Source organism: Coturnix japonica, chromosome 3 (assembly GCF_054131305.1).
Source record: "Coturnix japonica strain WE chromosome 3, WE-NBRP24, whole genome shotgun sequence".
Classification (NCBI taxonomy): Eukaryota; Metazoa; Chordata; class Aves; order Galliformes; family Phasianidae; genus Coturnix; species Coturnix japonica.
In genome coordinates, this window is record NC_140665.1 from 50,287,007 (window position 1) to 50,300,725 (window position 13,719).

The 13,719-nt window shown below is 39.8% G+C and overlaps 1 protein-coding gene and 2 long non-coding RNA genes across 5 annotated transcripts in view; 1 reads left to right on the top strand and 2 right to left on the bottom strand.

The window, feature by feature from the left end:
• The first annotated feature begins 834 nt into the window (after positions 1-834).
• On the top strand, positions 835-1,637 carry LOC146761397 (uncharacterized). The gene is made up of 2 exons (XR_014944806.1): positions 835-1,009; positions 1,380-1,637. It is a non-coding gene; the product is annotated as an uncharacterized LOC146761397 (long non-coding RNA).
• Positions 1,638-4,866: 3,229 nt separating this feature from the next.
• On the bottom strand, positions 4,867-6,389 carry LOC146761398 (uncharacterized). The gene is made up of 3 exons (XR_014944804.1): positions 6,297-6,389; positions 5,624-5,707; positions 4,867-5,002 (listed from the first exon to the last, which is right to left on the bottom strand). It is a non-coding gene; the product is annotated as an uncharacterized LOC146761398 (long non-coding RNA).
• Positions 6,390-6,457: 68 nt separating this feature from the next.
• Positions 6,458-13,719, bottom strand: part of AIG1 (androgen induced 1) — a 114,848-nt gene continuing 107,586 nt past the window's right edge. For all 3 annotated transcript variants that reach the window (XR_014944801.1, XM_015858349.3, XM_085543520.1), the window contains 2 exons: positions 10,258-10,421; positions 6,458-7,140 (listed from right to left, as the gene is read on the bottom strand). Coding sequence is in view for 2 of the 3 variants with exons in the window: in XM_015858349.3 (XP_015713835.2) it covers positions 7,103-7,140; positions 10,258-10,421 (202 nt within the window). In the remaining variant the exon portion in view is untranslated. The remainder of the gene's footprint in view (positions 7,141-10,257; positions 10,422-13,719) is intronic.

Below are 13,719 nucleotides of genomic sequence, written 5' to 3' on the forward strand. Positions count from 1 at the left end.
AGCCCTGCTGGTCTGCACATGTTGAATTCCCCTGGTAAGCTGTCCCATGCACACTCCACGCTCCTGCCTCTGAGGCTGACACATGTTACAAGTGTAATCCACATGCTGTGCAAATCTAAACATTTTACAGATCTTTTATTGATTTTGGTTTCTTTTCCTTCTTTCTTTCCTTCTTTCTTTCGTTTGCTTGTTCATTCCCATCCTCCACAACATTCCTCTCCAATATTTAGGGTCACTGTACAAAGCTTAGGTAACTTCTCACCCCGGGGAGGGTGAGTATCCTTATCTTGTGGTCAGTATTGCTCAGTGTTCACATGGGACTGCATCTTGAATGAGTCCCCATGATTTTCAGGTTGAACATTCTCTTCCTCTGTGTACTCCACAGCTGTTTGTTCCAAGAAATTATCATTCCTGAAATTCCTTCTTTATAACCTGCCCAATGGTGACTCTGCCACACTGTATACGTGTAGTAGATGTCCTCCATTATCATAATCTTTGCTGCTTATGTATTTTGCACTTAACTGCCTCCTTCTGCTCCATACTCCCATTTTGTTAAGCCACTTCCAGAGAAAATGGTTTGCAGCTTAATACCAGCAGCAGAAGACAGATGACCTTCCCATCTTTTATCCTATTACATCCGTCAGGTGTAAACTTAGAAGCTAAATTAGGAACCATTATTTAATAAGAACAAATTATTTTATTTTACATAGCAAATAAATGAGGACAATTATACGTAGAAAGCTAGCCAGGCACCGCTCTGCCTGCAAAATTAGATTAAACATGCAGAAATGCAGAAGCAAAAATTTCTTAAGCAGTGCACAGTCTGTAGATGTTATCTATCTGTTCATGTCCACAGTGCAGTGCAGGGAACTGTGGCTGAAGACTGTGCTCAGCAGCCTTACACTGAGGGGAAAAGCAGAAGCAACACGAGCTGCAAGTTTGGAGTCAGGATGGAACTACTGCCCTGAACAAGAATTTTACCTTTCATAGCTCCTGATTTCTTTTCATGGTAAGCAAGTAACTGTCATTTAACACCTGTCATTAATTATTTCAGCTGCAGATAGTGTGTGTCTGTATTAACATGTGTGTATATATAGATATGTACACAGGTCAGTGTTGAACTTTTATATATCCAATATACATACCGTGGGGATGGTTTGCATATTAGAAAAAGAGATATTATGTCCTAGTACTGACTGTACTGTAGCTGTCTCTATATTTAGAACGCACACTGCAGAGATACTTCTCCAGCCTAATCGTAGATATTTACTTTTTAATACATGAGCTATGTATGAAATGCTGAACTTGGACATCGTGATTAGCTACAATACAGATAATGAGAAAAAGATGCTATTTTACTTCTCTCTCTTTTTACGCAGCTCTAAGGAACAGCAAAAAGCTCCTCTGGTGGGCCAAGAAGTCCGTACCCTATCTTTCAAATTTCCATACTGGCATTTATGGTGTGGAGGTTCAAACCCCTTTTACAGCTGTGGTCTGAACAAAAAGGGGCACTTAAGGGAGCAGGACTACAACTTGCTCTTCTGGGTTACATTAAAATCCATTTATTTCCATCTGTTACTTGGACAACACAGAGAGCATTCTAGATAAAAATAAAACTGCTTATTTTTGAGAATATACGTTAAACCTCTTTGTTGTTTATGGTCTGCAAATTGGATGGTTCTGTTCTTAGAGTTATTTAATAATACAAAAGGAAGTAACGGTGCTCGAAAGACCTATTTTCATTCTAAACACAAAAAGCTTTTTCATTTAATTACGTCATTGGAAGCACTACAGAAAGCGTCCCACCTGCAAGTGCTCTTGCACCCTCATTCAGCAAAGCCTGTGCATTGAGAAACACCTGTGTGTATGCTTTGAATTCAGTACGTGCTTAAGTACTTTTCTAAACAGATGTCGACAGTCAAATCTGTTTACCTTCCAGACTAATTTCATTCCCCCTTTGCTCCTCTTGCCTCAAAAAAATAGAGATCATCGCCTCTGTTGAAATTAACCCATCAAACCTGCAAACATTTATATTTCCTGGGATTTCTGAAACAGCCAAGGCTGTATGTGCAACCCAGCTTTAATACTATGATCAGATATACTGACGACATTTGCACTTTTACAACACCTATGAACATCTCGAGCCAAATACAATGGCCCACATTTAAAATAAAAACTCCTACGTTTCACTGCAACACCTCTGACCCCAGTTTAAGCAGCTGGCTAAAGCAGCATGTGATGCTTTTGAACCACAGGAGCAGTGCAGAGCAGGTGGGATACCCCAGTGTCTATGACCTGTTCTACTAGCAAGCATTACAATTTGATTAGGAGCTTTCTTTGGTTGCTGCTGATGGAAAATATCTGTCACCACCATTTGCCCCTGCACACATTAAAGACAGGAGCATTAGCAGACAGGATTAGTAACATAACTCCTTCAAGGCTGCATTCAGAGGCAACCACCTACACATCTCCTGCTGCTTGCTCTTTCATTCCCAGGGCAGGAGCACCACACCTACCTCAGTAATGTCAACCTCAGGCTGATGGTCTCTTCAGGACTACATTTTAACTCAAATTATAGATTATAAAAGCTTTCAGTGTAGAAACTGATGGTATCAGAGCCTTCGAAGGCTAACCAAGTGCATATCAGAGCCCCGCAGGCTGGCCAAACTTACTTAATAAAAAATAAACGGTGAAGAAGTTGTTGTTGAGAAATAGTTTTTGAATAGCAAATCTATGCCTTGTACACTGTCATGACAAACTATCATTTGGAGCCTATTGGAAAGTGTAGCCACTTTTTTAGTCTACTCAACAGTGTCCAAGAGGATATGACGGCAATTTAGCAGGTACTAGCAGAGAAACAAACTATATAATATTGGGGAAACTGACTGTCAGTTTCCTTTAAAATAACGTACCAATTGCTACAGAAAGAAGGCAAAATACGGTTTTATCACATACAACCCAAATAAATCACAGACTAAATTTAGTTCTGAAATTGTGGCAATAATTAACAAATTATGGCAATTTCTTTGTAACTGGATGGTATGAGAGCTGTGTGTATTTATTTTGGGGTATCCAAATGCATACAGAAAGTGAGGATGAGCTCTGCAAAGCCAAACTAGGGCACACAGTCACACTGAAATTTAAGGCAACTCTATGGTTAGTCATTCTAACCAGCTTTAAAAAAGTCCCCTTCTTCATGTTTTATACTAAGGCAAGAGAATATTATTCAGATTGCAAAGTCAGAGTGAGGTAATGTCAGAATTAAGGCAGTCTGTTCAACCTTAATTTGGCCTCTTGTGAGTATGAATTATGATATTACCTTTAATTAGATGATCACACAATATTTTTTCCTCTGCCTCATTCATAACACATGATGGATGGTACTTGGTGAATGATGAAACCATATTTTGTTATTTTCCTTGTGGTTCAAGGTGTGGCAGCCTGCCTTATTTACTGCCGGCTGTATCTTTCTCTGACAACAGAACTAATGATTCCTTTACAGAATTTTGTATGTGGTTTTTCATTACAGCCAGGACATACTTAACAAATATTAATAATTTAATTTTACAGCAGTTCTCAAGGGAATGGCTAGAAATCTTCCCATTTAGCTTATTTATCTGCAGCCTACTCTAATTGCTCAAATTTTCCTCAAAGCTTTGTTTCCTTTCCTTGAATTCTGATTTACTTGCATTAGCTTTGGGGGGGTACTGACAATACACGGAAACCAAGGTCACAGTCCCCTTTCTGTTACACATCTTGGAAGTCAGACTCTGCATAGCTTGGAGAAAGTCAACAGAGCAGCAACTGCATGGCAAATACTGTTCAGCCAGTAGATGGACCATTTCCAAAGTTGATAAACACTTTAGAGAATTAGTTGTGTATTACAAGGAAGTGCAGGGATGTTGGTTTTTTTTTTTTCTAGAATTTGTACAAAATAGATTTTCTCCATAGAGTAGAAAGTGTTACTAACATAAATGCAATCCTTCTTCCAAAGATTCAGTTCCATAGCAAAAAATAGAGACAAAACTTCTAGACATGGAACAAATACATCTTTTCCACGGACTTTTACTTGGAAATAGATGACTTGTTCTGACCAAAGTTTTTTTTTTTCACCCCCAAGAGAAATACATTTCAGGGACAATTTCAGCCAAGATGGCTGAAATTTGGCAAGCTTACAAGTGACTTCTACTTCAGTCATCATTCATCCATCATCTTTCTTAAGCACAATGAATTGTGTAATTCTAAAGGGAATGAACACAGCCTAGAAGAGCACTCCGGGTACATGGGCCCCTTAGTTATTTATATCTTGGTTCATACATCATAGGTTGGATTTGGTGCTTTAAAATTTTTTTTGAGTTTCAGTACTATGATTCAAAGCTTACAGGAGGCAGAGAACTTTCTGGGACCTGAGAAGACAAACTGAGTTTGGATCTTCTTCAAATACCATAAATTTCCTTGAGCCAAATGAAACCTATCACATTTTGTGTCACATCTGTTGCCTTTGTCTAATATCGCCAACCTCATGGGATTAAGCCCATAACTGATACCTAAGCTTGGCACACTATTTTTCAGAGGTTCCCAATATTCATTAATTCACAGATGCAGGGGAAGACAATTTTAAGTGTCCCTATGCAGTACCTCTGTATGGGAATCCTCTTTTTCTTAGATGCTCATCTATGTATTTGGCTACATTAGTTTTGCCTCTGATGTTTCTGCTCTCCTTTATATTGTTAATACACTTCTAATATCACCTAAAACAACATGCTATTAGAAGAAAAACTGCCTAAGCAGGTGTAATACTTACTGAGAAAGAGATATCTTATCACTGACAGCCATTTTGAGCTCTCAGCCATCAAGCTGAGCATCAGATACAGAGCGGTGTGCTAGAATGTGCTCAGGCAGAATGAATATAGCTGCGTGGAGTTTCCGAATGTCTTATTTTTTATCTGGTACCTTTCCATCAAAATGAACATTTGAATTCAGTGAAGGAAACAAACAATTCCTGTGGAATAATATTAAAAAAACAAACCATAAAAACGTGTAGCAAGACAAAAAGATCTGTGCTTTAGGTTTCCCACCCCAAGCTACAGATGATAATCTTCTCATGATACAATGGGTGTCACTGCTGCTGCTGCTGTTGGATAGTACGGCTGGATTGTTTAGCATATTCATTGTCCACCAATACTTTCACATGCTACCAAAGCTTTCAGAAGCAGTGATTTAAGCAGTTCACAGATCTCAGGAATATAAATGAGTTTGTATTTTCTTCTCTTCCTGACTTTTGAAAGCCTGTTGCGAACAACAGACATCTTACCACCTCCTCTAATGACCATCTATTACAATGAAGTTCAGTTATCTGTGGATAGAGTAACCATGTTGCAGAATCACTGTTCATGTGTGCCAACTCCGCTTGGATCCAGCGGAGCATAATAACCCTAATGCAAGGCCATGTGGCTACAGCTAATTTGCTTCCAAAGCCGATTCAAGTGCACAAGCAGTGTACCTGGTTTTATCCGGCATGAAGCCAGAGTGAACAAACTGGGCAGACCCAAACCAATCCCATGTGAGCTCCTCCTTCAATCTGGCCACACATTTCCAGGAACCTTATAGTAAACTTGCCTACCTTTGAAATCTTTGCAACTCTGATCGATGAGGTAAATCACAGAAAGGATAGTCACAAGGCAATGTAATTCCAGATGCCTTATATCTGAAGGAAACCAACTAAAAATCAGCATACCATGCTGCTGCACCATTTCTACAATCAAATATACATAAACAGCAGTGGATTTAAAAAAATGATGGGATGTATATCATGATTTTCATGAGATCTTTTTCCCCCCAAGCTGTTTCCAAGCAGAAACGTGGTCAAGTTATATTACAGCTCCGCAGGAATCTCCATAATAAAAATCACACATTAACATTATAGACCATTAAAGTGCTCTGTGTGTTAAAATAAGCACACCTAAATACACCAATGAATACATGTGAGATGTGAACATGAGAACGTTTGGATCTTTAGGTTACTTTCTCATAAAGTACATTTTTGAAAATAATTCTGTTCACTTTGTTCTAATTCTACACAATTTTCAAGCCCACTACAGCTCATCTTTGACTGTCTGATCATCAAACAGAATTCTGTCAAGCTCTGACTGTCTCTAGTATTTTGGAACTGAGTTCCTTATACAAACAGGCATACTTTTAATTCTGAACACTTGCTGTCATACCTTCCCAAAGGAAGGCTTAAACACACCTTCTGATACAGCGCTAATGGCTCAGCCCATGTATTGAGAACTTACAATCTGGAAATGCAGGACTGGGTCTTGAACTAGGAAAATAAGAAAAGTCCTCCTGCAGAAATAATATCATCTACAGCTGACAGTGGAAAACCTGAAAACATACAATTCAAATGTCATCAATCCATCTAGAATTTCAAGAATCAGCATAAAGAAACAAAAACTTGGGGATAACTTGATCTTTATTTAAGCATTATTAAGAAACGTTGCATCATTTTCAGATAGTCCAACATGGCAAATAAAATCTTACTGGATTGATAAAATTATTAACATCACCAATTTAAGGCAACTGTCACATCATGTTACGTTTCTATGTCACGCTTCAGTCATACTGAATTCTTCTTTGGATACATTCATGCAATTAACTTTAAATATATTTTTACACTATACTTGGAAATACATTGGATTGTTTCGTTCCCCATATTAGACATATCTGGTTAAGTTTTTCTCAAATAATACAAAGAATGGTCTTGTTCTTCTTGGTGGAAATGGAATGCCATAATGACTTAATGATTTAATGGCTTACTTGATGCAAGAAAAGCATGTTGAGAATGCCATGGAGATAAGTATACATCTTAAATGTGTATGTCACATGCAATCATGGAGAAATAGGAATGGAGGTTTAAACATAATTATTATTCTTAGCTAAAACAATTTTCCCTCCACATAAACCCCCAAAATATCCTTGCACTGAGCAGAGGGCCCATTATCTGCCTTATTTCCAAAAGATTCCTCTCTGTGCCAACCTCTGTTGGGGATGAGAAATCTTCCATGGAGCCACGAGCAAGCCTCCATGTTGCATCTATTGTTCAGTCCAATTTTGGCTTTTCTTTTACTTCTTCAATACCTGAAAGCATATGGAGAACAGCTTTTAAAAATCTCTGAATGAATAAAACCAAAGTTTATTTAGAGAGGTTTCTTCTAAAGCATTAATCTTTCTTTCCCCTATATTGCCGTTGTTTCTCCCCCTACTTGCTCACATGCTCTTGCATGTGTTACCTCACCTGCTGTGCATGAAAAGAGCATCTGCACACCTGATGGCAGTGGTTGTCCAGTAATGAACAGCACAGTCCTACCTCCCTCCCGACAACTTTCAAATCAGCCTCACCCCCTGCCGCACTCTCAGCCTTTGACTGCTGCAGGGGACTGGGAACACTTAGTTCCCTCAACTCCTCTGCTTACCTACGAGCAAATTAAGGTGGATGTTATTATAGCTGAAGAGAAGCAGCTGGCTCTATCTGAATGCAAGTTTTAAAATTTCTGCTTAGAATTCAGTAAGTTTAGCCCCCTCTCCTATTTCAGCATTGGGTTTTTACGAATTTGCAAGTACACTTCCCTCTTTTGAGAGCACAGAAACAAAGGATCAAGTAGCGTTGATAGGGCACCTCTCTCTTCTGGTAAGGGTCGTGCCCCTCAGCGCTATCAGGAGGACTGTGCTAATGCAGGGCTCCTTAAAGATCTGATCTTTGCTGCAGGACTTTTCTCTCATCTAAGCTGAGCAGCGTCTGGGTTGGGCAGCAGATTGTGTTTTTTCTGGCAATGGAAACGTTCAGCTATTTCATATGCCTGTTTCTGGACAATGAATTACTATTGGTATCTGACAAAAGTATTGTTCTTCTGACTAGGCCCTCTCTGCCAAACATCTCAAATAAAAATATTTCTTTTGGAGATTTTCAGGCCTGCTGCATGTTGGAAAAGAAGGACCTCTGAGGACTGGAGGCAAAAAAAGGAGTAAATTTTGAGAACGTTGAGAGGAAAATCCAGTCACAAGTATCATCACCTGCTAATGCAATCTATGCATAGATGGCAGTTACACTAAAAGTCACAGTAAAAACATAGCTAATTAATTCCAGGATGGGAAGCAGCGAGAGCCACGTGCTGTTAGAACACACAGCTGTGGAGCTGCCTTTATTGAAAGAAGCAACAAGGAAACAAATGGGGCTGCTGCTGCCAGCAGCCTGAGGACAACAGCCCTGGGTGTCACTGGCAGACCTGTGTAGAGCCACAGTCACAGGTTTAGTAACCAAAACAAGAGGCTGGGTCCAAAAGATTACGGTGGGTTTACAGGGACGCTCCAGAGCCAGCCTTGAGCCTTCTGCTGTAAGGAACTCCTCCAATAGTTTTAAATGAGCTGTTTTATTTGCCTTTTAAAAAGAGGCTCTTTCCTTTCTTCTCAATTGCACTGCTGCAGATGCATCAAATAGTTTGGCAGGAACACAGATACCCTCAAAACTGTAGACAAGACACTGGCTTGTAGAAAGAGCAAACTTTTCCTTGCCTACCATGTTTGTAGTTTCACTTGGAAATATCTAACTGCAAATCATGTTGTCAGTGGTGAGGCTTTATTTTATGCATCTCCATAGAAAAGGGGAAAAAAACCCACAGACCTCCAAAGCTCAAAACAGCTCCCTTCCAACCCAGAAATCTCAAAGCTTATGATTCAAACGCTCCTTTTAAACACACAGTTCTCAAAAACCATTTTCCTAACTCTTGCCAAGATGACAGATTGGCATTATTTTAAATTTCTGCTGTTTGTGGTACGCATGTTACACGCTTCAGGTTTGGTTCACTCAAAGTGTGTTTCTAGCATAGCACAACAGCAGGTGACTCATGGCATCCTCTGGATTGCAAGTGCTTTGGCTACAAAGGAGTTTGGATTTGTATTCTTTTATCAAATCAAGGAAATGACAGAGATGATAACAGGGTCATGGGGAACCTACTGGGAGAATGACCTAATCAGCTTCTCTGGGATGGGAGGCCACAAGAAGAGATCTGTACTGTGCAAAATGAGGGAGACTTTCCACCATTTACTCATTCATGGACTTGGTAAGAACATTTGTTTCTTCATGACATTTCTATTCTACATACATGACGTACATTAAGTGAAAGCATTCCTTGCAGCTGCATTTTTTACAAGCTTGTTTCCTGCCTTAATTTAAATAAGTAATACAGATTGAACATGACATCAAACTCAGGACTCAAAACCACTGTGACCAACGATCACTGATCCTAGGGTAAAACCAACAAGATACTTTGCATCAAGGTGATAACATGAGCAAATGGCAAGTAAAACCATTTGAGCTTCCAGAATCAGACTCTCCTGAGTACCACAGGACTCGTTAAAACAGATCTGTGTGAGCGGAAATCTACCACGTGAATTTATGGTGTATTAACAGGTGCACACTACATTTCCCAAAATGGGACGCAGACTGATCTTACAATCCTAATTTGTTATGGGCCCAATGAAGGCAGTGACAGAACTCCCACTGAGCGAGGATTTCACTCCATTTGTGATTTGCTCCTGCAGAGATTATGAATGTTGTTTGCTTACTTCAGGCATTTTGGCAATTGAAAACATCTTTCATAGATTAAATAAGCCTTGTTTTTGTCTTATCTTCCTTTTTCCTTTACTTGGCAATGCCTGGCCTAGGCTTGGTAGGTAAATGTACAGCCTATAGAGTTATGTTCACCCTGCACTACGGTGGTCTTTCATTCTTAATACTTGACTGATGTGAACATGTTAATTTTCTTTGAATAAACTTATAAGCGGAAGACACCTTCTATCTGGGAACACTACTTTTAAAAAATTGTTATTTCCTAGTCAAAGCTTAACATTAACAACATTCCTAAAATGATATTTTATTCTAGAGGCATTTAATGGGTTCATCAGCTAATAAGTGGGTTGTAAACCAAGTGGGTTGTAAACCTTTCAGGTAATTGCTAGCAGCTCTTAAATTAGTATTGGAAGTAATAAAAAAGAATACATATTCATAGCACATAATGTTCTCCAGCAGCCATTCCATTCATCTGACTGCTCTTAAGTACAAGCAAGCAAGAAGTTTCAATGGAACTTCTGTCATTCTCCTCTGCTTTAGCCTGCTAAAAATCTCTTTGACTTTCAGGGCAGCACATTCAAGCCCTGACAGAGTATTACACAAGCTAATATTTCTAAAACAATACTCACATTTTTGAGTATCCCAAATGTAGTTGTTCAGGACCTCTCCCATCACGTAGAAAATGTTAATTATTACAGTAACAGCTGCAAAAAAGATTATTTTGACACCTGGGCTTAGGTGTTCAAGAAGCGGGTACACCCACACTCCTGTAATGTGGTGAATCCAGCACACCCTGAAACAGAACAAAACAATCAAGCGATGACTCCTACAGCCCTGTTTTTAGAAAGCAGCTGTAACCTAAAAAGCAATCACTTGAAAGGACAGTGAGTTGCTATTAACTGCAGCTTCTTGGAGTGCCCAGATGATATCTTCCCAGAACAGACATTAAAAATAACGAAACAAAGACTGATTTCCTGTACTGTTACAGCTTTGTTTTAAATTCAGTATAAACAGTCATCCAATTTTCAGGTTCTGATGCCAGCTACATTTATATTTACAAAGAATATAAACTCCCGTTTCATGTATCAGCATGGGAATGCAGCACTTCCCCAGTTCCAAGCATGTTCTTTCAAAAGGTGTTCAGTGCTCCTGCAGCTCTCCTACAAAGCCTGACTTTCTGCTTTCTGGTGCATCTTGGTTTCATTCTGTACACATTTGTGTGTTTGTTGTTTTCCCCTCCACACCTGGCAAGTGCTTGGGTTTCTTCATTCGTTGGAGACATATGGTTCAGCTTCTCTTTAAAACAATCATTTCTTCAGCACCTGTGTTTTATAGGTTGCTCCAGTTTTTCTTCCAGCTACCTGATATGATTCGTGACTGAATGATTTTATGCTAGATGGGACAAACTTTGTTTTAAAAAACCCTCTGGAAGGATGGGTGCTGAACAGAGATCTGACATGCCGAGTGGTGAAACCGGGGTGGGGGAAAGGGGGGAATTCTGGAGAGAGCTCATACATTCCAGCAGTTGGAAGCTAGGAAAGGTAAATGCTGCCAAAAAACTGAGCACACATCATGGTGGCTAACTAGGAAAAATGCTCAGTGGAAACAAAGCTGAGGCTCACAATTCTGAGATGCTGGTCTCTCTGTAAGAATGTACATCTGATCAGTTTGACAGAGATGCGTGCAGTGAAACACAGCTAAAGAGAAGACCAAGCAGCTGCAGAGAAAATTACTGATGGGGATTTCCATGTCTATATGATTTGCTTCACTTGCTGATACTCTTTGTTTAAGGAAGACTTTTGATCACTATGTCAACGGCCACAGGCTCCTGAAGAATATCAGAACCACTATAATGAATGCCTGTCACACAGAGAGCATAAAATCCCTGTTTAATGATTCTCTCTCACCCTGTACACTTACTTAGCTCCCCTGCATGATGAAGCTGTCCAGCACCATGAAGCATCTTTATGGAGGGACTTTTCAAGGGACCTTCTAAACGGTACTTATGTACTCAAATTCATGAACCAAGCAGAAGTGACATTTACTAGAATGCACTTATGTTGGAAAGAAGAAACGCTTTCTAAATGTGACCAATGAGTCACTGCTGAGCTCCCGAATGTCATCTGTGTCGGGTTAGTTCAGAATTTCTAGTACATTGTATGAACTCTGTTCTTTGCTGCCCAGAAAGGTCGCCTTGTTTGGTGAGGCTGCTGGTGCGTTCCACACAGCTGCTGTACGCCTGTCACCAGTGCAGCCACAACGCATGCTCTGAGAAAAGGGGTACTGAGTACTGCTGAGATGACTGTCACACACTCAGCAACCCTGACCTTCCTTCCAGCGAGCACAGTGTTTGGGCAGAGTGATGTTGGCCTTGTCTCTGCTGAGCAGTGGTACAGGCTGCTCCTGTGTGGCCTGCACCTCGGAGGGGAGCTGCCAGAGGACAACTGCTACCATGGAAACCTCACCTTGATGGCCTTTCTGAGCAGCTCGCTCTCGCTGAACGCACGCTAGCACAGCCCCGCACAAGGAGCTGATAAACCATAAAGCCTCCATACAAGATTGTTGATTACTATCTCATTGTTGATTAGTATCTCATGCCGTTTTTCCATCGTTTTCCATCATTTCCATGTCTGAGAAGATGAGAACTATGCAGAGAAGATGGGCAAACATTTACTCTTTGGCTACTGAGATTTTGTTGAGGAAGAAAAATAACCAGTTCAAAAAACTGTGAGAACCCTGTGGTTTATGCCTCACTTTGGTAGGACCTTGTATTTGTTTAATTCACTCCTTTACTGCTGAAGGCAGTAAAATACAACCCCAGCGAGCTTCTGAAGTCAGGAGACTACACAAATAATAAAAATGCATACAATTACACTTGAGTACGAAGTATAGAATCCATCAAGACTGAAGGGTCCAAACACCCATTTTTTCACATGGGTTTTAGATGAAAGCTTCCCTTGTAGGCTGATTTTTCCAAAATGGCCTGCTGAATCTTCTCCTGGAGCATCTGACATTAGCAACAGTCACAACCTTGATACATGACTACACTGATCTACTGCAGTAATACCTTTCTGGGTACTTCTTGCAGCAGTGCTCACAGATCTTTTCCTACAATTTCTGTGCTATTCAGGTTTCCAATGGCTGGGGTAACAGAAAGATGATTCTTAAGCCCCACACACATCCCAGGCTGGTTTTCGTTGTGGTTACAATTTAACGAATGACAGAACAGGAGCATTTTCTTTGCTTTATTTCCTGATCTTTCCTAGTTTCACTCTCCTTGTCATCCAAAAGGGGGAACTTTACCCAGAACTATTAAACTGTAGAATATCTCCCAAAGGAGGTGATAGGCCTACAGCAGCTGAGTCATCCAAAACTGAAATGAACAAATCATTTGTGGGTACAGGCTAGGGACCAACTCTGTGCTTTCAGAGGCAGGAGCACAATGACCCAGAATAAAACTGTTCTACTTTTGATTTCTAACACCAAAGAAGTGACGTTTAAGGAAATTTTCATCAATTCCTTTTACCTTTTTAATTTTTTTTTCTCCAAAGACATTGGACAGCTTATTCCACATCTAATCAGAATCATTACATTTGTGGCCATCTTAAGATGTTGGGCTCTTTATATAACAGGTGTAAGCCATTTACAGGAGGAATTTATATTGTTTAGAAATTTTAAATACTAACAAATAAATTCAATATATAATCATCAGGACATGAAAGCAATAGTTGCCCTCTTTTCCAATTTCTTATTCTGGATTCTTCACCAATTGGAATGTTGCTGAAGAATACATGAGTCAATAGGACTGGGCTACTGATATGGAATGGCTTACGTAGTCAGAAGATGTCAAATCCCAGAAAACTGCTCCTGCAAATAATGTCATGCAAAACATACACAGCATGTCATCCACTGGGATGGACAAAGACTAGGAGAAATTTGTGTTAGCCAGAATGACAGAAACTGCAGATTTTGAGGTTGTCTCCTTTGATAAATAATATTTAATTTTAAATATAGTAATGGTTGCTATGCATTCTTGAGCTGTATTTTAAGGAGATGCACAAGCAAGTGACAATGTATTATCTATGCATGTC